Source organism: Archocentrus centrarchus, chromosome 5 (assembly GCF_007364275.1).
Source record: "Archocentrus centrarchus isolate MPI-CPG fArcCen1 chromosome 5, fArcCen1, whole genome shotgun sequence".
Lineage (NCBI taxonomy): Eukaryota > Metazoa > Chordata > Actinopteri > Cichliformes > Cichlidae > Archocentrus > Archocentrus centrarchus.
This window is the reverse complement of record NC_044350.1, coordinates 34171675-34198520: the sequence shown is the minus strand read 5'-3', so window position 1 is coordinate 34198520 and position 26846 is coordinate 34171675. Positions and strand designations below refer to the sequence as shown.

The following is a 26846-nucleotide window of genomic DNA, read 5'->3' as shown; positions in this document are numbered from 1 at the left end:
GCTATATGGAACATGCAGAGCAGATTTGATATGAATTGCTTTTGTGCACAGTGAAGTTTCCTCTCATCTAAAAGAAAAGGGGGGGGGGGGGGGGGGGGGGTGGAGAGAAAGGTAGGTGGAAGTGAGGTCATGCAGGTCCCACACCTTGTTTCTTACTTGACTGAGCATTCAGCATCCTTCACCCCTGGGCTCTGTCCATGGTGTCCACCTCTCTGCAGGTGTGTGTGTGTGTGTGGGGGGGGGGGGGGTGTGTGCACATGTAGGTGTAACCACAAAAGGAAGCTGAACACAAAACACTGAAAGAAAACAGGACAGAGTGGAGCTCAGGAATGGGAGGAATGAGAAGTTGAAGGACAAAGTTTAGATGTTCAGCAGTCACCTCAAATGAGGCGACTCGATGCACTTGCTTTAGAGTAGCATGGCTGGAAATAAAAAAAATAAAAATTCTTGCTGAGATTCAATTCAGTTTTATTTATATAGCACCAAATCACATCAAACAGTCGCCTCATGGTGCTTTATATTTTGGGTAAAGACCCTACAATAATACAGAGAAAACCCAACAATCAAACGACCCCTATGAGCAGCACTTGGTGACAGTGGGAAGGAAAAAACTCCCTTTAACAGGAAGAAACCTCCATCAGGACCAGGCTCACGGAGGGGGGGTCATCTGCTGAGGGGGGCTGAGGGGGGAGAGACAGGACAAAAGACACACTGTGGAAGAGAGCCAGAGATTAATAATAACTAATGATTAAATGCAGAGTGGGCTATAAACAGAGTGAAAGAGGTGAATGAAAAGAGAAACAGTGCATCATGGGAACATAATGATGCAAACTTGAGTTGTACTCTTTGGCTACACTGAATGCATATTTTCAGGAGCTACACCTGCGCCTCGTTAGCGTTAGTGTAATGGACCCAGCATAGCTGTGAAGGTTTTCCACTGGGTTTATGCAGTAAAGGTATATTAACACCTACAGACCGCAGTAAACTATGTGAGAAGTAAAGCTAGTAAGCAACTTCCAGCTGATACAAATAAATAAATGGTGATGCTAGAGTCATTTCCTATATTCTGATAGAATGATTTAATCGAAGCAGACACTATTTGACTGTCTAAAAAGGGCTGTGCACGCAGCATGTACAAAATAAATAGACTTCTATTTTTAGACTGGAGGAACATTCCTGAAGCACGCGCCACTTACGCTCTGGTATAAACTCTTTCATTGATTATCAATGTTGCAGCATCTGCAGACGCCACACGCACAGAGTTTAAAGACTGAACTCGTATCCAATCCACCCCCATCTCCAATCCCAATATCTACTACCTTACCGCCTCACACTGCATAACATCATTGTGCCTCCTGCAGCAGTACGGAGCGTGGGCATTTAATAATGTGAAAGTATGAACAGTTGTCCTTGGTTATGAATTTAATGCGTTCAAAATTTCTTATCATATTTACATTCAGTTTTACTCACTTTGTATAATTTCTCGTTGAACAAACACTTTTGCCAGTTATTTGCAAAACTGCATTGTTGTTTATTTTGGGTATTGATAAGTTGTTTAATCAATGTGATTATTTTCTAAGGAGATCAGTATTTTTTTATGCAAAACCAGCATCTGAAAAGTAGCAGCTTGAGGAAAAAGTGTGTTGAAGTAATCATAATGCTGATGAATACTGGATTGTGCAGTTTCACCTACAGTGATTTGTTTTTGGGAGAAATCCAGAGGGTCAGCCATCAGATGAGACCCGAGGATAATATAGGATATTTGTCTTTAACTTTCTCCTGAGATGCTGAGACCACGAGACCGAATATGAAGGCTTTCCTATGTTCTAAACTGACAGATAATTGGGCCTGACCGAAAGAATGAATCAGTCGCACACGGGAAAAAGCAGATGTACATTTGTAGCCTGTGGTAATATAGATAAAAATGCAGCAGCACTGAGACGCCCATTTTAATGATTCTGAAATGTCTGCATGGAAAATACAAGTGCTGCACAGAAATGTCAAAAAGTGCCCATCAATTACACACACACACACACACACACTGTCCAGACTGTGGTTTTATCCCCAGGCTGTGGTTCCCATTAACATCCTGTATCTGCTGCAGTGTTAACCGCCTGTGGTGCCAATCAGCTGGAATGCCAGTTTACAGCCAGTGGCAGGAGCCGGAGTTGTTGTATCTTACTATCACAGTGTTTTTCTTTCTCCTGTTTCCTGCAGGGAGAAAGATGGAGAGAAGCACACAGACAATCAGAGGATTGTGGAGGGAAAGATAAAGAGAGAGGACATGGGCAGAAAGTAGTGGTAACACAGTTAAGGAAAAAAAACCTTCCTGGTGGATTGTTGAGTTAATTTAAAGCGAGTTATTCTGTGTCTGTGGAGACAGAGTAACAAGAACAGTTTCCTCAAACAGTGCTGGTATTTTTTTTTTTGGAAACACCAAAACCAAAATTTGATTCTCCTTCATTGTATTGCACGGTTAAGAAACTGACAGCATCAAAGGAGGCTGTTAATCAACAAATAATTCTACATAAACTCGGGTCTAAAGCCACTTCATAACTCCATGAATTCAGTGTGATTGAGTGTTTTTGGATTATGTGTGAAATGTCCTTTTTCTTTTGACTATGATGCAGAGAATTTCCTTAAAAAAAAGAGCAATAAATGAGCTCTGAGGTCCCATCAGCCCCCCTGTCAGCTGCGTTTGCCTGTTATTTGTTTGTTTGGTTCTAATTGGTGCAACATCCAGCCTCAGTGTGGGGGGGGGGAGACTGATCACAAAGAGGCTGCAGTATAAGCAATATGCCAACTACGCTGTTTAATGATGACTGCCAGGACTGTGTGTGTGTGTGTGTGTCTGTGTGTGCATGCTTAAGTAAAATAATGAATATTGTGGTTCTGTATAATAATGAAGCTGTAATGGATAAAAGACTCGAATAAATGGCATTTTATTCTTACATCATTCTTAAGTCATTCAGTTTGTTTCAGAAGTCACTTTTCATAATGTTCTGGCAGTTATTCTTATATTAACTCTAAATAAGCCTAAAAAACAACATGGTGCCAACTGTGGAATTAAAACTGATGAACTAACATAATGAGTTTAGATTTATTAGTTCCCATCATCTGATTCCATCACCATCAACTCACAACACAAATACTTTGCAAAGTGTGTCTGCAGCATGAAAACATTCATATTTCAGACGAAACTTTCACGTCAGAAGTCGTTGGAATAAGTCAGCGGCTCCTCTGAGGCAGGATGGTCGCTGGTTATAATAAATAGCAGAGAGAAACTCAGATGTGGTTCGGTTTTCTACTGGGACTCTACTTTTTTTTTTTTTAAGCTCAGGGTTTTTATATATTGAGCTGTCTCACCAACCCATGTCCAACAGCAGTTCTCCAGCAAGCAATGTACTGTAGTCTACTGTAAGTTATTCCAAGTTATCCTTCAACTCAATTCAATTTTATTTACAGTACCAGTCAAGAGTGTGTCCAAACTTTGGACTGATACTGTATAAATCACAACAAACAGTCATCTCGAGGCTCTTTATATTGTAGGTAAAGACCCTCCAATAAAACAGAGAAAACCCAACAGTCAAAACGACCCCCTATGAGCAGCACTTGGTGACAGTGGGAAGGAAAAACTCCCAGGAAGAAACCTCCATCAGAACCAGGCCAGAACATGACTAAGGTTAGCTGAGCACTTTAAAGCTGAGGAATTAAACCCTTTATGACTGGAGACAAAACCAGAACTAACCAGTGTTAATTCTGACAGCAAATTTTGATTTAGTTTTAGTCATAATTTAGTATCTGAATAGTTTTAGTTTTAGTCGAATTATGGTAAGAATATAGTCGACTAAATCTACAGTCGATTTAGACGACTAAAATATAAAAGGTGTAAAATGTAAATGCTTTTTCTTCAGTGAATTAGTCATTATACACACACAAAATTAAACATTTATTAAAAGTTATGGAATATTATTAATAATATTAACATTAGCGTTTCACCTGCTTCCACACACCTGATCATTAACACCACCTTACTGAGATAATCCAGCGTTTTACAGCAGGACGCTCTGAAAGGTACAGGGCAGTGTTCAGGACTAAGATTATAAAGGCTAATCCACCGCGGTGTGGAGATTTTCTCTAAACACAAACTGGGAAAAACACTTTACCCTGCATGACATTAAAATGCTGACCTTTGCATGGAGATCTGGGTGACTGGTTTGCAGATGTTTAAGATTTGTCGTGTTTTTACCCGAGATAGTCGCCCCACATGGTTTACACATCGTTTACACATCGTTTTGTTTGTCACAGTATTAAAGGACAAATGTGTCCATACATCGACTCTTCTCTTTCTCCCTGCTGACATTGGTTACATCACTTAGTTCTATCGGAAGTAACGACCAATCACAGGCTAGTTTGGTCTTCCCGGGTTTAGAGCAAATTTGTGCAACTGTGCGTTTGATTGGATGTTTTCCTAACTTGTCCCGCCCTGTCACAAAATTAATGAATTTCTGATTGGATGTCGTCCCTGCCAAGCATTTTCATCTCATTTTCATTCGTTGATGAAAGTGTCAGTTAATTTTGTTATAGTTTTTATCCTTTTAGGTAGTTTTAATTTTAGTTAACGTCTCGTTTTCGTTATGAAAAAAAGGGTTGTTGACAAAAACTATGATGAAAATATTTCGTCAAAAAAATTAACACTGGAACTAACACAGCAAACAGGCATTAAATGTACCTCATCAATAAAAACAAATAATGCACGGCTAATTTAATGCTTCCCAAACTATTTCTGGCATGCTTCACTTCAGAAGCAGAGAAAAGTTCACCGGCCACGGCCCCAAATTTTTATTAACAATAAAAGGGAGATGAGCTGAATTTTACTTGAATAAAGGTCAAAACTCCTGCCTGCTTATTTCCCCTTGAAAAAAAAAAAATCATATACTGAGCTTAGCTTCTCTTCATATCTTCCTCGGGGTCCTTCAGTTCCTTCTGGTGGATTTTTATTCACCACTTTGAACTTTTCTGTTTATGATGCAAACATGTTTATTTATGTAAATAAAAAAAGGTCAGAGAGCAGTCAACAGTTCACACATATATGAAAATATTACTATTGTTAAATAATAATAAGGCTTTCATGCATTCTGTATTCAAAATCATTATTCTGCACTTTTTATTTCATTTAATAAGGCCTGCTGACTCAGCGCACATAAAGACCTGATTTATTCTGTCCATTTTCCAGAGTCAGAGTCTTTGATTCATCCTCACACGTGTGCTTTCATGCCTTCTGTTTGGTGAATTAACCTGTTTAAATGTGCACGTGTCGCCTGTTTATATCAATGAAATGAAAGTGAAATATTTACATTTACCATCTAAGTGCTTTTGTATGATTTCTGAACATTTTCCAAACTTCCTACACATTCGAAACATGTGACATAAACACGTTTTCTGGGATGATTTTAGGGGCTCGTCTGTATTGAGGACAAAACGGACCAGATTCCTCTGATTTTATCCTTTCGCGTATCCTCACAGTCTCCTGCATTCTGCCTGGATGTCTAAAACTGTGTATAATTTACAAATTTCACTTAAAGAATTAAAAAATAAAATGTTATTCTGCAGAAAAAAAAATGTTTCCCATCAATGTTATACGGATTATATTACTGCTGCAGATGTTGAAGTTTGAGCTCATCTTAAATTTAATGTATTTAATGTTCTGTTGGGTAGTTTAATTATTATTAATCATCTCCACGTTGAGACAGGACCACATATATCTAAAAAAACCCCATTTTGATGAGGTCAGGCCTATGTATTGATGTTTACAAAAAAAAGAAAAGTATATAAAATCATATACAAACAGAAATGCATGTGGTCTGAACATGGAGGCCACCTTTTCAGGATTCAAATAAGTTAATGTTTGTATCCTGAGCCAATTATCAACATAGATCCTGATCGGAGCGTTAGCTACAATCTCAGGAATCCGAACCACCTTACAGTCTGTCCTCCACTCCAGGCCTCAGATGGGAAACCTGCTAAAATTAGACAATAATTGAGTTGTGTGCCACACATGGGGCTGATGTGAATAAGAAGCAGCTGATGAGCGCAGCATCGCACGTCCGTCTCAGTTTGTTTTGATTGGAGTGGACTGCAAATAAATTGGTTAGGAGAGACAGAAAGGAATCAGCTGCCAATGACAACTGACAGACTGGCACTGATCCACGAGTGAGACAGAAAGCACTCGGTCTGCGGTATCCGTGTGTTTGTGAGGGATTCAGTTCAAATCAAGTGGCACTAGAGTGTGTGTTTTATGTGTTTTTAAGAATATGTGTGTGTTATGCTGAATGTAGGTGAGCAGGCTGTGCTAAATCCAAAGTATGGCCGTGTGGTAATCATGCATATATGTGTGGGTCTTTGCTGATTGTGTGTAAATGTAGTTTGATTGAACAGGAATTATAATCAGACTTTTAAGTTTCTCATTAGAATTCAAGGTTGCTGTAAAACACGTCCTTAAACCAGAGCAGCAGAGCAGCTCGACTGCAGGTGACTCCAAAAACAGAGCTACACACGAAGCATGTAGCAAGAATAACACGAGACTGTTTCCACATCTGTAATGTTTCTCAGTGATTCCGTATGAAGAGCGACAAAAATCTGCATTTGTGCTATCGGAGCAAATCGAACACAAAGCAGCTGCTGCTGCTGCTTCAGATTGATGGTGATCGTGATACAGCTGCAACCTGCAAAGCCCAGACGCAGCCGTGGTGTCTTCTGCCTAAAAGAAAAGGTGTATCATAGAAATATGGTGAAACAGGTCACTACAGCAGAGATGACACCCCCGTTGATTCGTGTGTTATTTCAGCAGACAAACCCAGAGTGGACAGATTTTAACAGCTCAGTCCTTAATCTTCTCGAGGAGGATAAACTAAACACGCCTCCGGAAGCAGTGTGTTGGCTGTGTGTCTGAGTGCCCCTTTCTCACTTATTAGTATTTCCTTAAGTGTTGATCCCAAAATCCACGACTGCAGAGATGAAGGTGGTGGAAAAACAAAACACAAGAAATCCTGTTTGATTTCTACAGAATGTATACATTTATTAATGACTTTTATTAATTAAGGACTCGGGTGTATTTCTGTGGATATTTCAAGTATTTCACTTTGATGAATGCAGAGTCGTGGTGGCTTTTGCTATGGCAGAGAGACACAGACGCTTAAACCTGAAGCGCTCTCAGGACACTTGAATTGTGCCTGATCATAGTTAACTGGTTCAGCACTGGGTCATATTTTTACTTTTTATTAAATGACTTCCTCAAAGCCACACCTGTAACTTCCACCTACCGGGAGCTCCATGGCAACAGAATATGGAAATCACAGGTGGTTACATTGTGTTCTCCTCCTGTGCTTCCTGGGACAGTGTGAATTTAAAAAAAAAGTTTTAAACAGGGTCATTTTATCCAATCCTGCATGAAATTTAGTACGAAATAAGAGAGTAGAAATAGAATCGAATAGAAAGCTTTTATTGTCATCAAACATGGGGAATGATAAAATGCAGCAGCTGCCACAGTTCAGTTCCTTTTCTTTATAAAACCTAAACAAGAAGATAATACACAGACTGATTTTACAGTATTTTTATGCTACAAAGAACAGGAGCATAAATATGAAAGAAAGCAAGGAATAAATAAATGTGACCAGTGAGGTAGTCAGGAGAAGAGATGAGCAGTGACTCAGTGAAGCTATTAGTGTGCAGTGTTCAGGGGCGCGATGGCCCAGGGGGTAAAAAGTGCTCCTCAGCCTGTCGGTCCTGCCTTTGTGGGAGTCTCTGCCCTGATGGCAGCAGGTCGAACAGGCGCTGACCAGGGCGAAAGGGGTCTGCTGAGAGGTAAGGGGTTCCTGACCAAAGGAGGTCAAGAGTTACCAAATAATTTAGTAAAGGTGAAGACTTTGGTTCATTGTAATTTAGCTCTAAATGAGTTCACTGTCGCTAAACGTTGTGTTCACATTAGTTTCCGTGTTAAACGCTCAGCCTGTGAGAACGGCCGGACGTCCTCCGTGGCTCTGAGAACGTGAAGTTGATGATGTCACTGCATTATGCAGCGGAGGTGTGGCACTTTGAACATATGGCTGTTTACATTTTATCAGTACTAAAAAAACGATGATGTGAACAAGTTTAAATGAGGACTGATTTCAGAGGACTCGTTTGTTTGCTGTGAAGTTTCTCATTATAAGAACTTAGAAGCAGCTCTGCTGACTCTAGGTTTACAACTTGGTACAATTTAAACAACCTGACATTAAAAAAAACTGCACAACTGAACTCATGCTTTTATTCATTTGACTGTTTTTCAACAGTTTATTATGATTTGTCAACACGCGAGTTATTGTTCGTCACTCTGTTTCTTTTACAATAAAACATTTTTGAAACAAAGCAAAGTGAAGAGCTGGAGGGACGAAGCAGAGACGCTTTGAAGGAGAGAAACGGGCTGAAGGTGGAGAAAGTGTGAGAGACAAAGAGAGGTGGGGCTGTAATGAAAGAGCTATTGATTTTCTATAGAAGCTCTTTAATCAGAAGCTGTACTGACACATCCTGAGGAAGGATATATGTGTGTGTGTGTGTGTGTTTGCAAGCTTGTGTGCACAGCTGAGCACATTCAAATTACACTTCATTTCATTGTAGACACCTTCAGTTTGTGTATGAGTTTTATGTTGCTTGTGTGTCTCGCTGTGCATGTTTGTGTATTATTTTGGGACATGCTATGCGCGCGCGTGTGTGTGTGTGTGTGTGTGTGGGCAGGCAGTAGATAGATAGATGAGGCTGCCCGGTAGATGGATGAGTGGAACAACCAGTCGTTCATCATCTGGAGAACAAGGAATTCAGGAAACGCTGTGAGGGGGGGGGGGGGGGGGGGGGGTGAGGAAGAGGAGGGATGATGATGAAGGTGGAGGAGAAAGGGAAGGTGCAGAAGGAAGGAGAGCTGGATAGTTTGAAAGAAAGGAATGAAAAGAAGAGAACACAGGAGTGGGAAAGATGAGAAAATGAAAGGAGAGAGGATGAAATGCAATTATAAAGTCATGAAAAGGGGGGATGAGGGGGAAACGGGTGGGTGGAAAGAACAGAAGGGTAAAGGATGGAAAACCGAATGGAGAGAAGGGAAGAAAAAGGAGAGGGCTCTGTGAAACCAGGACTATAGGGGAGGTTAGGAGAGGAAAAAGGAAGGAAAAGAAGAAAGAAGGGGAATTTAGGGAGGGAAATGCAGACTTTAGATAGAAAAGGAAAAAAGACACAAAATTATGAAGAGAGGAGTTCAAGATAGAAAAACGAGGACTTGAGTTGATTTGAATGTTGGATACTGTATATGCTGATTTGGATAACTCTTGTGTTTGAGCTATAAATTGACTTGAATATGATAAAATATCATCCTGAATGTTGGAACTGTAAAAACGGTAAACCCAGTGTAAACAAGCGGACAGATTCAACCTGAACAGGAAAGCTGGACCGCAGCCAGTTCACCTCCGGTCAGCTCCAAATGGAGGCGGATACGTTCATTCCTGAGGCTCTATAAATTTTTTATTTAATGAAACATAGATTGCCCTCTTATTAATTGCCTACCTGAGCTGATAGTGAACTGATGTCGAGTCTGCGGTGACTGCGGAGCAGAAAACAGTGCAGTATTGATCTGTTCATTGGCTTTCCTGGTTCCAGGAACAACAGTTCATTAATGCAGTCTAAGAGGGACTATCTGTCTCTATTACTGCCTGTTGGCCTGCATGGCAATGATTTATAGGCAACCTGTGGAGGCAGTGGAGACAGCTAATGTTGCCCTGAGTGGGAATTGAAGACTTATCTGGGATGAAACCAGTGGTGAACCGTGGGCTGTCGAACATGTAACTATCACCATTAGAAGCACCAATATTCTTGTCTCTGGTACTTACCAAACACAGCTTCTGTATCTTCATCCTGTTATTTCATCCAGCCCTTACTTGTCTTCCTCCTCAGTGCCAAGCACAAAGAAAAACTGGCACATGAAAATGAAATGTTGCTCCCCTTTCTTCTCTAACATTGGGGCTAAGTCAGAGAAACTCTGACTTTAAAAAAAGAGGTTTTACTTTAAGAGAGAATTCATTCACAGCAGTAAGGAAAAGCTTTTTGACCACATTGGGTGTTTTACTCCCCTTGAATATGGTAGAGAATTTCAGCTGAATAACAATAATAAGGATAAAAGAACTGATTTATTTTAATCCCTGCACTCACACTCTTACATGTTTAGTACATCTCAGACTTGTCCTGGACAAAGACAGCGTGCTCCATGGGCCAGTGTGCAGCGGGAGATTAATTGGCTTACTCAGCGAGACCTCAGCTCTGGTAATTATAGCAGCTTGCTTTACTTCTTCAAACCCACAACGTAACAATTTCTGCATTTTCTTTTTAGTAGGTTATGAAATTGAAAGAACAATTTCCAGAGAATCATTATGAGTGTGTATATTATAATATTATATTATTTTGGGGATCAAAATTACAATTAATTTCAAGTAGTGTCAGATAAATAACAACAGTGCAACATGCTTGCAAATAATGGTGTTTGTTTCTAGGAAGTTCGCTTTGGTTGGACACTAAATGATAGTTAGTTAGTAAATAACTGAAATATGATTCCAAAATGCTGCTTTTAAAATATTAAACATACATCATCACGGTCTGAACTTCAAAGCACTCCAGAAATTATTTTGTGAAAGGTTGTAACGCTCTTATTGTGAAGGAAAACAAACCACCACACGACAAAAGGAGCTCAGAGCCGAGCGTGACGCAGCCGGCAGCGTTTGTGCTGTTTTACTCCACACTGTCCTGGATGTGTTAGCAATTTAAACCAAAGCTGCACAGCCAAGGTGTGCACCATTTGACTCGACGACAGGCTGAACAATTGTTTCGTCAGGTCACAATAGTCTAAACAGTTAATGTGTGTGAAAGTTTTTGCTGTTGCAAATCAATCAGATCTTATTGTACATCTTATCACAGCTTGATAAAATCCTGAGAGTTTCTAACCTGGAATCAGGAGCAAGTGGGAACAAATCAGAGTCCTCAGACTCCACCACACAGGCTCTTCACTTGCAGCTTAGTCATTTTGGTCCAATCGCTTAATACATATTCAATTAGACTGGGATGACTATATGACTGTGTGTCAAGAGTTTTTTATTGTAACACTTGAACTTGTGAAATCTCATGAAAACTGAAGGTAAACATTTTTAAACAATGAAAACTGAAAATAAAATGATAAAACAGAAAAGAGCCTCTAAAGACACTAAACAAGTAAAAAAAATGTCATGGTCTGTGTTTTATTTATTTATTATTTTTATTGTTTATGTTTGATTTTATTGGGGTTTTTTTATTTATTTATTGCCATTTTGGAGCTTTAGTTTATACCTTTCTGGTTTAGCTTCTGTTCAGGGTTTTGCATTTCTTGGTGTTTATCAATATTTGATTCCTTGTGTTTTTGTTTATTTTTGCTTTTCCTGTAACTTCCTGTTTCCTGCTTCCTGTTAAGTCGTCATCTCTGTGTTCAGTATTTCCTTGTTTAGTTACTTTGTTTTATTTTGACAGTCTCGTTTTTGGTGTCCTGTCAGTTTTATTTCCTTTTGTGTTGTTAATCTTGATTAGTTTCAACTGTGCCTCATTTCCCACCTGTTTCTCTTTCCCTGAGTACCCTCACTGTGTCTGTGGGTGTATATATAGCCCTGCTCCTGCCTGCCTGATGTGTTCCTTTTTTATCTTCTGCCAGTTTGGATTTTAGTTTGGTTTTTTTGTAGCCTTTGCATCCAACCCTAACAAAGGTTATTTTTTGTTCTTTTAGTCTGTGTAGTATCCGAATACTGTACACCACAATCCGCTGTACACAATTTCTGCTACTTTCAAACATACCATCCACTGCATTCAGTTGTTTGAATTGTGTATGATTTTTCCAGTGAAGCCTTTTTTAAATTTTGTTTTACTATATTTTTACTTTTCTAACAATTTTTGACAGGCAGTGGGTAAATACAGCCTTCTTCCAGTAACAACAGTAAAAGGAACGATGACACTGACGCTGTTATTGCACCACCAAAGGTTTTGGAGAAAAGCATCAGGTGGGCCGTTGGATTCGTTCTTCAGCTTTAACAAAATGGCTTTTGTCAGACCTTCAGTGGGAAAGTGGAAGACCAGAACATATTCAGATGGATTGTTGTGATCAAAGACTTGTGTGGTTTGGTATGAATACTCAACCTTTTCAAGATTCTGACTGCAGAGACGCTTCATGAAACTTGAATGCACTTCATATTTATAGTACTTTTGTTATGCCCAGGTTATAGCCTAACTAGATACTGTTTCTATAGTAACAGATGGATGAGCTCTCCCTGATTCCCTCTCTCTTGCTCTGGACTCAAAAGCCACATTTCTCTGCACAGTTCACCAAATCTCAGTGATTATACATGAATGCAACTTGTAGGCCGCTGGGATTTGAAGTGGCATCAGTCAGTTGGCTCTGCACTGATCTGCCAGAGCAACAACAGGAAAGGTGGTGTTAGGAGGAGGAAAGAGAGACAAATAGGGATAAAGAAAGAGACCAATGGAAATGGGAAAAGGTGGAGGTGGAGACGGTGCTGTTTTTAGTCGTTCAGTTCTCAAACTGAAAACGTGAGCTTGACTTGGACTATGGTAATGTTTTTATTTGAGAGGATATGGTGATTATGGTAAATCAAACCCACGTTATAAAAAAGTGAGGTTGAATGTTTGAGAGTGAGATTTGGCCGGTCTTCCCCTTCAAATAGATGTTTGGGGACTGATTTGGTTTGAGGCTTAATGGTGCAGTTAGGACTAGTTTAGGGTAAGGCTCCACATTTAAACACTAAGAGTAAGCGCTGAGGGAATGAAGTACAAAAACGTGAGTGAGATTAATGGTAGGGAGTGTTTGTGGCTTTTCTGTTTTATTTTTATTTATTTATTTTTTTTAATAAGCAATTTCCAATTCCATGAGTCTGGACACGTGATTTTCATAATCATGAGCTTCCAGCCTTCATTTCCATGCGGATTTATGTGTGAAGTGAAATCTGGTGTGTATGCGTTCTAGCCCAGCCTGCAGCCTTGCTCGGGGGCTTGCAGCTTCACTCTTCAACTATGCATCAAGCCAGAAAAACCTGAGTGTAAGTGTATGCCTCTGTGCCTTTTGTGGATCTGAGCTTATCCTCACATCCAGCCACAGCTTTTACCTCAAGCAACAATCCTGTGTGTACATCAGGGGCAGTACGGGTGCTCGTGTCGTAAAGCGTTGGGCTTCATGAATGGACTGGGTTGGAAAAAAGGAAGAAAATAATTTCAGCTAGCTACAAAGGGTGCTCTATGTGTCAGAGTTAATGTGTGGTGTACAGTATATGCAATACCATGTGAGCTCATGCTTTCACTGGATTTTATATTATACAGATAGACATGCTTTTCAGTATGATGGAAGCATCATTCATTCAGGTCCAAACATACGTGTCTCTGAGAGAGAGCGAGGGGAGAAAATAATTGCCAGCCTCTGTTTGAAGGTCACATATTCAACATAGGAGTTGTAGCTAATAAATAATGAGTCTAAGGCTGGTTCAGCTTAAATAAACCCAGTCCTGTTATTTAATGGGCACATCTTATACACAAACACCATGACAATACATCACCCTATGGCTCTAAATCATGTGTGTGGGACAATGGTTTCCTCATTTTATTGCATTCATCCAGTTCTGTCTTGTTATCTCTGCCAAACACATTAATGCTTCCTTTCCTCTCCTCTGACACACACACACACACACACACACACACACACACACACACACACACACACACACACACACACACACACACACACACACACACACATTAACTGCGTTGACTAAAAAAGGGTTAAGACGCTATCTTTGGTTCAAAAAGTTCAGATCCTTCTTTCAAAGGTTACTAATGAGATGAATACCATCTCCACCTCAGTATGCTTCCTGCTGCAACCATTAACTGTCTAAATCTGTACCAGGCAGAGTGCAGTGTATATAAGTTTAACTACAGTCTCAGAAATTAGCATAGTCTGTCATACCAACATAAGCTTCTCAGAAGTAGGATTTATTGCAGGGAAATTGCTTTGGATTGCAGCAGACTCTGGTGTGCAATCTTACACCCACTAACTGTATAGATGGATAAGTACTGAGCAGAGACTTATTTTGCTTTAATGAAAGAAAAAAAAAAGGGACTAATGTGATTAGAAGTGATTTAAAAGATTCTCTTGAGTTTTCAATCCTCAGATGCCCAGAAGTGAGCTCAACAGCTGTGAGACATTGATTGCAAAAAAAACCCCCAAAAAAATCTGATCACCTTTTATCGTGAACTCAGCCTGAGAGCCTGCAGCTACAGTCTGACTCATGGGTGTGCAGCATTGTAGCATATTATCCCAGAGTCATTACATGGATGGGTAACTACTGAAGATAGCTCAGAGCAGGGATGATGCGATACAGTCACTGAAATGGACAATATGAACTGTAAGTTACTCACAGCGCTGTTGTGCATAACTGTCAAACACAGATTACAGTTCGGTCCAATGCGCTGGTTCTTACACAGCGCTTCATACAACATGCCTCATTCACCTGTTCATACACACACTTTTCTCTACACCTAAGTGCTTTCTAACATTCACACTCCAGTGAACACATCAGAGAGCAACTTGGGGTTCAGTATTTTGCCCAAGGATACTTTGACATGCAGACTGGAGCGGCCAGGATTTGAACCACCAACCTTCCTTTTAGTAGTTGACCGCCTGAGCTACAGCCACCACAATAAACTATTAGTCTCAGTGCAATTAGTACTTTTTCTCAGTCTGACTTCTCTATCCTGTTTCTAGGTTCTTCTGTTTTATGCTGGTTTGTGTGATTTCACTCATGGCATCATGGAGAGTTTGTGTGGTGGTGATTGTAGAACTTCATGCAGCATGGAAGTAATACACTGATCAGGTATAAGATTATAACCACCTATCTAAGTTTGTGTTGATCCCCCTTTTGCTGCCAAAACAGCCCTGACCCCTCACGGCATGGACTCCACCCCAGGGTTATAATAGTTTTGGATTTTACATTATAGTTCAGTTTTATTTTGTTTACTTTTTTCTCTAATTCAGTTAGTTTTAATTAGTTTTTAGAGTGGTTTTGCTCATTTTTATTTTTTTGTTTAATGCTTAAATGTTTTCATGTGTTATTTGTCAGGTGCAGGATTCAAAGTGCAAGACTAACTATTGTGTAATAAGACCTCAAATTATACCATTAAAAAGAAATTGTATTCAACAACCAACTGTTCACAGGATAGCAGCATCATGTGCTACATGTGTGTGATATTAGAGACACGCATGAACATCATGAGGCGTCAACGGGGAGCAACATAACAAAAAATCTAATAAACTTAAACTCCCAATAAACTCTTATCTCAAAAATAGAAAAATATGAATAAAAATATTTATCTCAAGAATAAATTAAAAATAAATTGGACTGCCCAGCAGTCGATGCAGGTCCAGCTTCAGTGCAGCAGATTAACATCAGCTCCATGTGGTGTATAAGATCAGAACTCAGCCAAACATTAGAAACAAGAACAAACTGAACTCTGAGCATTTAAAGGAATCAAAGCTCAAATACAGCTTTTTAAGATTGTGTGTATTTGTGTGTATCACACAGTGGTGTGGACATCCCTGTCTCAGTAACACATTTATCAGTGTGTGTGTTTAGGGTACACCTGTACCGGTCTAGCCAGCAGTTATGTTTTTTCAGTTATGTCTGTTATGGTTGTCACCTCGCTGCATGGCCACGATGCTGGCTCTGTCAGACCTGCTCAGAGAGCTAGCTTGGTTAGATACTCACTAATTAGACTTGTGGGCTGGGTCTTTGCGCGGCCTAGCTACACAACCAACCAGCATTTATTCTTGTGTGAGCTGCATTACGTGTGATAATTACCTCGTGGTCGTGTGCTGCTGTTTTATGCCGGCCGACAGAAAAACGCTGGGACTTTTTCTCTGACGCTTTACCAACTCTGCCATTATTTTTTGCACACCAGCGCGGTGAGCAGACACACACACACAGTGAGGTGCCAGAGCTCCTAGTTAAAACTGCTAAAGTGGGGAAAATGTGATTCATATCAATCCACAAGGCTTTCAAATAAACTGACAAACACGAAAACGAAGCGCATTTTACCTTTAATTTCACTTAGTTTTAGTTTTGTAAAACCATAATACAGTTTCAGTGAGTTACTTTTAATTATTTATTTCAGTTAACGAAAATAACTATAATAACCTTGCTCCACCCCTGAAGGTGTGCTTTGGTATCTACATACTCCTGGTATCTGCACCAAGATGTTAGCAACAGATCCGTTAAGTCCTGTAAGCTGTGAGGTGTTTTTGTCCAGCACATCCCACAGGTGCTCGACTGGATTGAGATCTGGGGAGTTTTCGATGAAAGGGTGCACATGGTTTGCTACAACGCTGAGGTAGGTGGTCCGTGTCAAATTAACATCTACGTGGATGGCAGGACCCAATCCTCTACCGGCTTGGTTCTACGGTGTTCCCCGGGTAAAGTAAGCTGCACACCCGGCCATCCACGTGATGTAAGAGAAAATGTGATTTATCAGACCAGGCCACCTTTTTCCATTGCTCCGTGGTCCAGTTCTGATGCCCATTGTTGGTGCTTTTGGGGGTGGACAGAGGTCAGCATGGGCACCCTGACTGGTCTGCAGCTGTGCAGCCCCATACGCAACATTCTGACTCCTTTCTACCAGAACCAGCATTACTGTTTTTGGCAGTTTGAGCTACAAGGGCTCATCTGTTGGCTCAGACCACACGGCCCAGCCTTTGTCTCCCACGTGCATCAGTGAGCCTTGGCCCTCCATGACCCTGTCGCTGGTTCACTGATGTTCCTTCCTTGACTACTTTTGATTGATACTGACCACTGCAGGCTGGAAACACCCCAGAAGAGCTGCAGTTTTGGAGAAGCTCTGACCCGCTCGTCTAGCCATCACAATTCAGGATTGTCGAACTCGCTCACATCCGTACGCTGCCCATTTTTCCTGCTTCTAACACATCAGCTTTGGGGACAAAATCTTCACTTGCTCCCTAATATATCCCACCCAGTAACCGGTGCCATGATGAACAGACCATCAGTGTTGTTCACTTCACCTGTCAGTGGACATAATGTTATACCTGATTGGTTCTCCTTCTGATTTTCTTTTATTTATGTGCAGGTTTTTTGTTGTTTGTTTTTTTACTTTCAAATAGAGTAAAGCCAGGATAATCTGCAATCCAGGCAGGTCAGCTAATCTCAGTGCCGGCCCACATCAGCCGATGGATAAGCTGATATTTGTCCAAGCACCCAATTGGCAAATCTCGTGTGGGGCTGCTGTGGAAACCGATTTAAACTGCCCACAACTGCTTGACATGTGAAAGCTACTTTGCAACCTCCTACACCCCAGCGCCTCCTTTTCATGCTGTGTTTCATGCTATGTCTGAATCATATCATGTCTGTCGTCACTGATGCCTTCTTTCTTTCTTCCTTCTGTATGGGGGCCTCCATGCCTCAGGCTTCCTTGAATCTTGGAGTGTGCTTGGAAAGGCGTAAAGATGATCTCTCGGGGGCTCCTTGAACAAAGCCATATCTCCAAATATGAATTTCTGAAAATGGAAATAGTCCTTTTTGCTTTCTTTTCATTGTGTTTTGATGTTGTTGTTATTTTTTTTTCGGGTCTGCAGACACTATCTTATAGTTTTAAAGGTCAGTAATATTTGTGAACATATCTGAGCCTGAGTCATGAGGCTGGCTGGGCTGAGAGAGTATTGACTGTAAGCCCGTAGTGATTCTCTCTATCACAGTATTGCCACCTTGGCTTGTAAGTGCAGTTTGTGGAAGTGACTCTAATCCCAAATGTGCTGCTGCCTCATCTATTTATCATTATGAAGTGTTTCTCCCTGCTGGCTCCCCTGGCGCTGAAATGACCTTTCCTCACTGGGGGCAGAGTCACTCGACATGTTCCAGACTGAAATTTGACTTTTTGTGCTATACTTCACATCGTGGCCTCCCTTCTGAGCCACAGTTTCTTTCAATTCACACTTACCCGTCTGCCAGATCTTTCTGACCACACATCACTCCCTTTTTCAAGTGCCTCCCGTATTTGTGAGGGGAGTATTTGGAAACATGAAATACTGAATTACTGATCATTCACACTGCTTTGCTTCATGCTTTTGTGCATTTTGACTCAGTTAATCTACACATTATTCCTGTAACTGAGCCTTTCTTTCTGCCTGCTTTACATCTGAGATTTGTCACTGTATGCAGTGAACACGTGTGTGCTGAATGAGTTTGATTTATTTTATTTTATTACAAGCAAAATCATTTCTTTCTGAACTAGTCACCCCGTCTAAAATGAAACACTGTAAATTCTGGAGTTTGTGGTTACAGTGTTTCCTGGTGGGAAACTATTCGCTATAATTATTCAAACCCTTGAACTTCAGACTGTCATTTATTGTTTTCTGCCCTTTTTAAAAGTATTAAAAGTATGTATTGCAGTAAACCCTATTAAAGCAGGAGGACTTGATAAGTGACATAAACCAAAACTTTCCGCTTTAATTAAGTTTTAGTGCACTTTATGGAAACAGGTTTGTCAGCCAGGTGTGCCTGATGTTAACTATTATTTAACTACAATCCACTGTATCCAAAAAGTTTTTTTTTTTATTTTAAGCTGCTGTGCTGCATAGAATATAAGCTTTACAGTGCCATATGATGCTTTCTGCTGTGCACTCCATCAGCTGTACTGTAATTGGCCCTGTGACAGCAGAGCCAATCACCTTTTGTCCTGGCTGCACTCAATGCTGATTGGTCAGCAGCCCAGTCCCAGCACAGTCATTTTATGTGAGCAGTCCACCTTTAGAACTCGCTCTCTTTAGTTTGTGATGGCTAAAAGCAGGCATTCACTGGGTGCACTATACTGATATAGTCTGTATGACTGTGCACAGGTGCTACAGACTTGAACAAAACAGGTGCTAATATTTCCCTACTCCGTGCACCACACAGTTATATGGATGCACACTGGTCAGAGGAGATTAATTGCTGAAGGTTTTGCACTTAAACTATTTTAGTCTTGTGAGTCTTTGTACTTTCTAAGCAAAAAAGATACTGTGTTATACAGTTATTATACCATATTTTTACAGCTATTTGTTAGAGTGCAGGTAAAAATAAGAAATGTTAATGTTTTAGACAAAAAACACCTACCGTAACTTTATTAAACCCGTCTTCGTGCAAAGCTGCAGTCAGTGCAGTTCTGATTTTTTTTTTCTTTCCATATTTGTCTCTAATGCGTTTCAGATCATCAAATTTCAATCTTAGACAAAGATAACTGAATAAATACAAAATGCAGTTTTTAAACATCATTTATTAACAGAAGAAAGCCATCCAAATGTGAAAATCCTGTATGTATCTGAGTAATATGAATTTAACATGGCTACACTGAGACAAGGAAAGATCAGCAAATGTAGAGCAAACAGGAAATTGTTTGATGCAGGATGACTGTGGTTAAATATACACCATGTATCATACTGTATATCTCTGAGGCCCAGGGGGGAGCTTGGTTTACAAAGCTAATCTTTCAAAGACGTTTTCAGTGACTTTTCAGTTTTTTGCAGACATTTCCTTTATTATGTTTTTATTTGCAGCTGATTTTTCTCATCTATTTCCCTAAACTCCCAGTTGTGCTAGAAAAAATGTTTAATAGCAAAGAAATGGTGACTGATCAAGTCTGACAGCATCAGGATTTTGACCCATGCAGTGCTTTGTGTGTGGGTGTGGGTGTGCTCAGTTCATAACTGTAACAGTGCCTGGAGACAGCATTTGTTCCAGCGTTATAATCACAGCCGATTACCGTGTGGTGTTAGCTTTAATTGCTAATCTTGCACACACGGAATCACTGAAAGAGACATCCGGTATGATGTGTTTACGGTGGTGTGTGTGCGTGCACTTGTGCACTTTGGTGTAATTAAACACTCAGGAAATAAAGCTAATTTCAGTGTAAAGCTCTTCTCGTGCAAGACTCGAGGGTGGAAATTTTAATGAATGTGAATCGTTGAACCTGGGGAGCTTATCTGCATGTTAATCCTGCAGACACAGAGCAGGAAGTGCGTGCATTTCACATTACTATGGGGGTGAGCTGACTCCATTGATCTGCACTTGGCTTGGCAGAGTTTGGGTGAGTAGCTTCAGAGCACCTGAGCTTGGAAGTTTGTTTTTCTTGAGGTTTGGGGCACAAGGTCAGATCATGACATGAGCTTTCAGGGATATGAGCAGCATGTGGGGGGTGGGGGGGTGCTATGATGGTTAATGTCTTATTTCACACAGGAAAAATTCAAAACACTGCTTACAAATAACATTTAAAATAAAAGTTTTATTTTTAAATGCTGTTATTATGTATATATTTTCATATTGTGGTTTGAAGGTAGGGCAATGATTTTGTGCAAAAATAAAATATTAAACTGATGAAGTCCAGCTGAAGGAGTTGTGATTTAATAGCTGTTGACCTTTGACCCCACACACAACTGCCAAACTGTAACGACTGTTCTCTTGCTCACTGGCAAATGTAATGAGCCCTTTAAAATATGCTCTTACTTTAGATTCTTAATGCATCATTGACAAACAATTAATACTTGTGATGTTTTGGTCTGTGGTTTGTTTGTCCTTTTGGCGGCAGTTATGATGCTTTTATGAGGACTGCTGTGTGCAGAGGCACAGCAACTAGCAGCAGGGTGAGCGCACTTCAAGTCAGTGTTTTGTTGGTGCGGTGGAGCTGGATGGTTTTTAGGATGTGCGCTATCATCCAGTGTGTATCTGCCTAGTGACCGCAGATAGAAATGAGCTTTTCTCTGAGATCAGTGTTTTTGCACACTGTCCCTGAAAGTGAAAATAATAAATATAAAATATAAAAATGCATAATCCCTGAGATGCTATCTTCAGATGTTATCTTAGATGCGCTGCAGTAGTTGAGGCTGTGATCCCAGTAGTTTTTTAAAACAACAGTTTTGCCTTGAAGCTCATTTTAACTTAAAAGCTAATTTTGATATTAAAATCAGATTCACTGAGTGCACGAATCATCGAGCCAAAAAGCTCAAAAATGAGGAAGCATTTAAAGCTAATTTGCTTATTAAGCGTGACATCATTGGGTTTCATCATGTCTTTTACATCAGAGGCATGGGAATGTTCGTTTCCCCCCAAATTTATTAGATTTGATACATTTTGTTGCATATTGCTTGATACGGTTTGATCCTGTGACACTAATAAAGTTTGATGAATACTGAGAGCCTATTCATACTGTGTTGCATACTCTTTGTATCACCATTTAGGCTGCGGACACTTGCTTTTGATGAAAATATGACTGCCTGTATGCTTTGGTTTGGTACCCGTTCGATGCCATCCTGATGGTGCTGTGGGATGCATAAGAATATAAACGTCTAAAAGTTTTTCATAGTACATCTGTGAGATGTTGTTCAGTTCCTGTAGTAGAGTGCAGTCATGCTATAGTAAAAGCAACCCAAGTAAATAAATAAAATGCCAACCTGCAATTCATTTCAGTTTTATTTATATAGCACCAATTCACAACAACAGTCCCCTCAAGGTGCTTCATATTGTCAGGTAAAGACTCTAACCTTCAACTTAATGTGTGCATGCACAGTAAACAGGTCAACACCTGTTTATAATTTGTGTGTGCATGCACAGTAAACATTTACACAAAGCTTCATTCATTCTTCTGGATGCATTTACCACATACGCACACACCCACCCACCCATGCATTCAGACACACAAACACTGAATGTGCTGGATCAACACTAATTTTGCACCACACACACACACACACACACACACACACACACACACACACACACACACACACACACACACACACACACACACACACACACACACACACACACACAGGTCTTCAAGGCCAAGCTCAATTTGATTTATTAGAGTTTCACCAATCAGTTTTAAGATGGCTCTGCCACTGAGAAGGTCAGCAGAGAAAGGACGAGAGATCATCAATACACACACACACACACACACACACACACACACACACTAAGAAAGTTGGTTTAACTTGACTTTTTAACCTTTTAACTTTTCTTGAAATGCAGGTCTGAAAGTAAAACTTTTTTTGCTGTAATGTACACACACACACGCACACACACACACACACACACACACACACACACACACACACAGTCAGCAGTGCTGAATCATATAAAATTCTTGCTTCCTGGAACCCTAACTCACTGCTGGATATTTCTAATGAAACAGAGAAAAGGAGGATATACTGCAGTGTGGCCAAAGGTATGCTTACAGAAAAGTGTACACCTGGGCTACATCTGTTAATCAAAATCAGTTTGTTTGTTTCTTTTTAGCCTCTTTCTGTATTTAAAGAAAAATGTCCTGAGTTTTGAGTCTTTGAGCCAAGATCGAAGCATTTTTCTAACCTTGATCGTTTGACAGGTATTTAAAAATCTCTGAATAGTTTATTTGTTCTGATGTTTTGCAGGATTTTTACTTCGTGCTGTTTTCTGTGTGCTAAAGTTCTTCTGTTTCATGTCATTGTTGACAGAACAACAAGCTGCATTTTTCCATCTCCTGTCTGCTGACTCATCTGTCAGTTTTCACTCCCACCACTCTGCTATCAGTAGTTTACATAAATCACTCACTCATTTGCATGAGTCCCTTGGCTTTTTTGTAAATGCCAAGTTTATATCTGAATGTCAAGTACAATGAAGCCATGATGAATCAAGTTTCAAGTGAGCAATGATCCCCTGGAGCGTTACAGCAGCTTGTGATGGGAGAAGCTCAAAGGTCTTCAGTGGTGGATAAGTTACCTGAGATCCCCTCGCTCTGCTTCATCTGCTCTCCTACACTATGGTCATATGCATGATATGGCATGTCACAGCTTACACCAGCATGGTTGAGGGCTCAAACTCGAATGCTGTTTTTGGTAAATTGTAACCAGTAAGAAGAAAATATCAGCAGTTTGGGTTTGTAATGTAATTTTGGCCTCACAATTATCAGCAGATTACTTTGACTCTAAAGAAAGATTCAGATTTCTAATCTCATGCAAGTTATAGATTATGAGTTTCATTTACTTGATAAAATGTATCTCTATACATGATAGAAACTTGTTGCAGAGTGCTTCAGTCTAAATATCAATAAACATCTGTATCAATAATGACTCTCTTATGGAGGAGGAGTTATGACGTGATTTTGAAAGGTGCCAAAAAAAAATGCAAGAGGCAGAGATGGGCTTTGGGAGGAGCTGGGGGTGGAAGGAGGATGTGATGTGAGGCACTAAATTCTCCTCATCAGCGATTCTTAGACCACAGAAAAATATGGCTTCACCTTTGCCGTGGAGTTTCTCTGAGCTGGAGGAACCGTCCCCTTCATCGTCCCCTTCAGGACGGACTTTGATGTGGAGGAGCACCGTGACGCTCTCTCTCTCACTTGTCTCACGGTTTGTGTGCTTTCACAAACTTCTACACAAGAGCAGGATTTGGAGGTGGTGTGACCGCCACAGATTAAAAATCTCTTTTTTTAAAGAAATAACTTTTATGAGATACATTTGAATTATTCTACGTCATTGCTGGCTGTAAAGTCAGGATGGCTTAAAATAACAGCTAATTCCAAACATTAAATGCTATTTTTCTATGAATCTTGTAGAAATGTAACATTAGGGGCTTAGTGGTGAAGCCAGTGACCATATACATATGCTGCGTGGCGGCGCGGGTTCGAGTCCCGGCCTGTCGCCAATTTGCCCACGTGTCTTAAGTCCATACGCCAAATAAAATAACTGTGTAGATCAGATACCTGCCCATCAACTGTTCCTCAAGTTTAGAGAGCTGTTGGGAAACTGTGGTGTGGACTTCCACTCATTACCATTTTTACTGTACGTGAATGTGAACAAGCTTCCAAAACTAACTTGTAATTTTTGTATTCATTTCACTGCAGTAATTAGTTTTCAAAATGACACGTGCAGCTTTACCTTTTCCATCCTTCACTCACTCATCCATTTCTCCTTTGGCTCGAATCATCTACATCACTATGTTCACTTCCTTCCCACTGTTTCTCCTTTTATTTCCTTTTTCCTAACTCATCCATCTTTTTCCTCCATGTTGAATTTTCTTGGCTTGTGATTATTATGTGATGTAGATAAAAAGGAGGAAATCACTTTGTGGGCAGGATGGCGATTGCTGAGTGATGCTTGCTTTATTTAGTTTACACGTTCTGCTGTGATTGATTGATTGTCTTGTGATAAAGCAGCTTTATTTTGGTCTCCTGCAACTTGTCTGATAAGAGCAACCTTGTTGCTTCTTCTCATTGTTCTTTTCCCAGCTGTATTAAGATATTCACACTGGACTGGAGCTGCTCTTTCCCTTTCATTTATGGGAGTTTTTAGTAATGAGTTAAGTTAATAGAAAATCTAGCTTGTTGCAAATGATCTGTAAATACTGTCTGAGTCTGTGTTTGGTGGAAGACATAACATTTGATGACTGCTGGGTTTTCTCTGTATTATTGTAGGGTCCTTACCTACAGTATAAAGCGCCATGAGGCGACTGTTGTGATTTGGCGCTATATAAATAAAATTGAATTGAATTGAATATTACCCATAACCGTTACTGTACGAATAACATAACAGATGGCTAATGTGGGTGATTGCTTAAATGGCTAATATTAACATGTACGTCAGCCAGGAACTGAGCTCACAAAAGTCTTCATAAAGATCAGGGTGTGAGTTTGTTGTGCTCCTCTTCACGTGCTAATGATGGGATGGCCTGTGTGCCTGCCTGCAGTGGTGCTGTGTGAAGATGTGTCAGTTGGTATCAGTTTGAGTTAATTAGTATCTGATAATGAAAACATTTTTGACTTCCCTCCTTGGTGCCTACAGTAGGAGTAAAAAAAGGAAGTACTGTCACCTTTTCAGGATTTTTGGGATCTAAAGGTAGAATAAGTTTTGGTTTTGGTGACACAGCAGGTTCACACTGAATGCTGAAAGCAGTCCACTTTCAGGTTTCTTGGACATTATATTCAGGATTTTAACATAAACATTAAGCGAAAGGAAAACAGTGTTTCAATTTTTTCAATTCTATTCAATTCAGTTTGTATATAAAGAAGAAAGTGAGCACAGGGAGACGGGACAAAGCGTAAACTATGGGTGAGAGAAGACACAATGTAACGAGTTGCTGCAGTGGTGTATTTACACACACGTGGTGAGTGGAGACAAAATGCTCAGTGCATCACAGTGAATGAAGTCCCTCAGCAGTCTGAGCCTATAGCAGCATAACTGAAGGATGGTTCAGGGTCACCTGATCCAGCACTAACTATAAGCTTTATCAGAAGGGTGATGGGGCGGCTGCCACGTTGGTGTGTTTAGTGTGTTGAAAGGGAAGAACGTTGGTGACCAAATCTGCATTTCCCTGTAAACTGACTGATTCTTATGTTCTGTCGTCTGTTTTAATCTGTCTGTAAGTCTTCTCCTTCAGTTCATTAAACACCACCGATTCACACCTGACCTTTGCCCAGTTATGAGCACAATTCTCAAATGTCTGTCACTGAGACTCTTGCAGCTGTCCTCCATTATCTGTCACTTTGACTAAAATGTTATCTTCTCTCTTTCATTCCCTCCAGATACTTGTCTCTCTGCGCATCTGCCTTCCAATACACCCATTTGGCATTTGCCTCCATCGCCGTTCTCTGCAGGATGTCACTGAAGGTACAGACGAGTAATGTGACCAACAAGACAGACCCAAAGTCCATCAACTCGCGGGTGTTTATCGGTAACCTGAACACAGCGGTGGTGAAGAAGTCTGATGTCGAGAGCATCTTTTCCAAGTACGGCCGTGTGCTCGGCTGCTCCGTGCACAAGGGTTACGCCTTTGTCCAGTACGCCAGTGAGAGGCACGCCAGAGGAGCTGTGATAGGGGAGAACGGCAGGGTGCTGGCAGGACAAACACTCGGTGAGTTGGGTTGATGGCTGCCGTCCTGCTGGATTAGATTTTCAGCTGAAGCTTTGGAACCCATGAACCGAATCATAGATTAATGTCTTCAGACTGTACAGTCCTGCAATATTAAAACTAGCATCCAGGGAAAAAAAAGGATCTCTAACCTGTGACGACCCCTGAGCATCATTAAATCCAATTTCCTCTTTAGTGTTTGCATATTATCTCTCTCTGTCTCACTCTCACTCGTATTTCATTGCAGTTTCAGTGCACAAAAAAATATCAGAGGAGAAAAAGAAAAGAGTTAATCGGAGTGTGCCTTTAAGCTGCTGGAGTGTTTTTCCTCCTCCTGCCTGGTCCCCCGGCGAAGCAGGAAGAGACGAGCTGTCAGTGAGCTGGTGTGAAGAACTCGACTGGTTTATGCTCAGTAACTGCAGGGCTCTGAGCACATTTCTTTAATAGCTTCTCTCAGTGCAGTATGTGCGAGAAAGTGAAGGTACATGAATGAGCTATGTAAATAAAACTACGTGTGTGTGTGTGTGAAAATGTATCTTAGTGTTCTTATGGTGGTTTGAAAGGTTAATTGCTCTTTCACTAGCAAAATTCTCTCTTTCTCTCTCTCTCTGTCTCTGTGGTGTGTGTGTGTGTGTGTGTGTGTGTGTGTGTGTGTACGTGTGTGTATAATGCAGGATAAAGCTGTGACAGCTAAGAGGCCTCTAAGTGATGCTTTCTGCCCCTCTGCAGCTTTTGTGTGTGTGTGTGTGTGTGTGTGTGTTTGTGTGTGTGTGTGTGTGTGTGTGTGTGTCTGTGTGTTTGTGTTTGTGTTGCTGGTGAAATCATAAGAAT

General features: G+C 40.5%; 1 protein-coding gene across 3 annotated transcripts in view; it reads left to right on the top strand.

Moving 5' to 3' along the window:
• Positions 1 to 26846, top strand: part of raly (RALY heterogeneous nuclear ribonucleoprotein) — a 123331-nt gene that overhangs the window by 53654 nt on the left and 42831 nt on the right. For all 3 annotated transcript variants that reach the window (XM_030728522.1, XM_030728519.1, XM_030728520.1), the window contains exon 3: positions 25690 to 26018. In XM_030728522.1, coding sequence (XP_030584382.1) covers positions 25763 to 26018 — 256 coding nt within the window. In that variant the 5' untranslated portion in view covers positions 25690 to 25762. The remainder of the gene's footprint in view (positions 1 to 25689; positions 26019 to 26846) is intronic.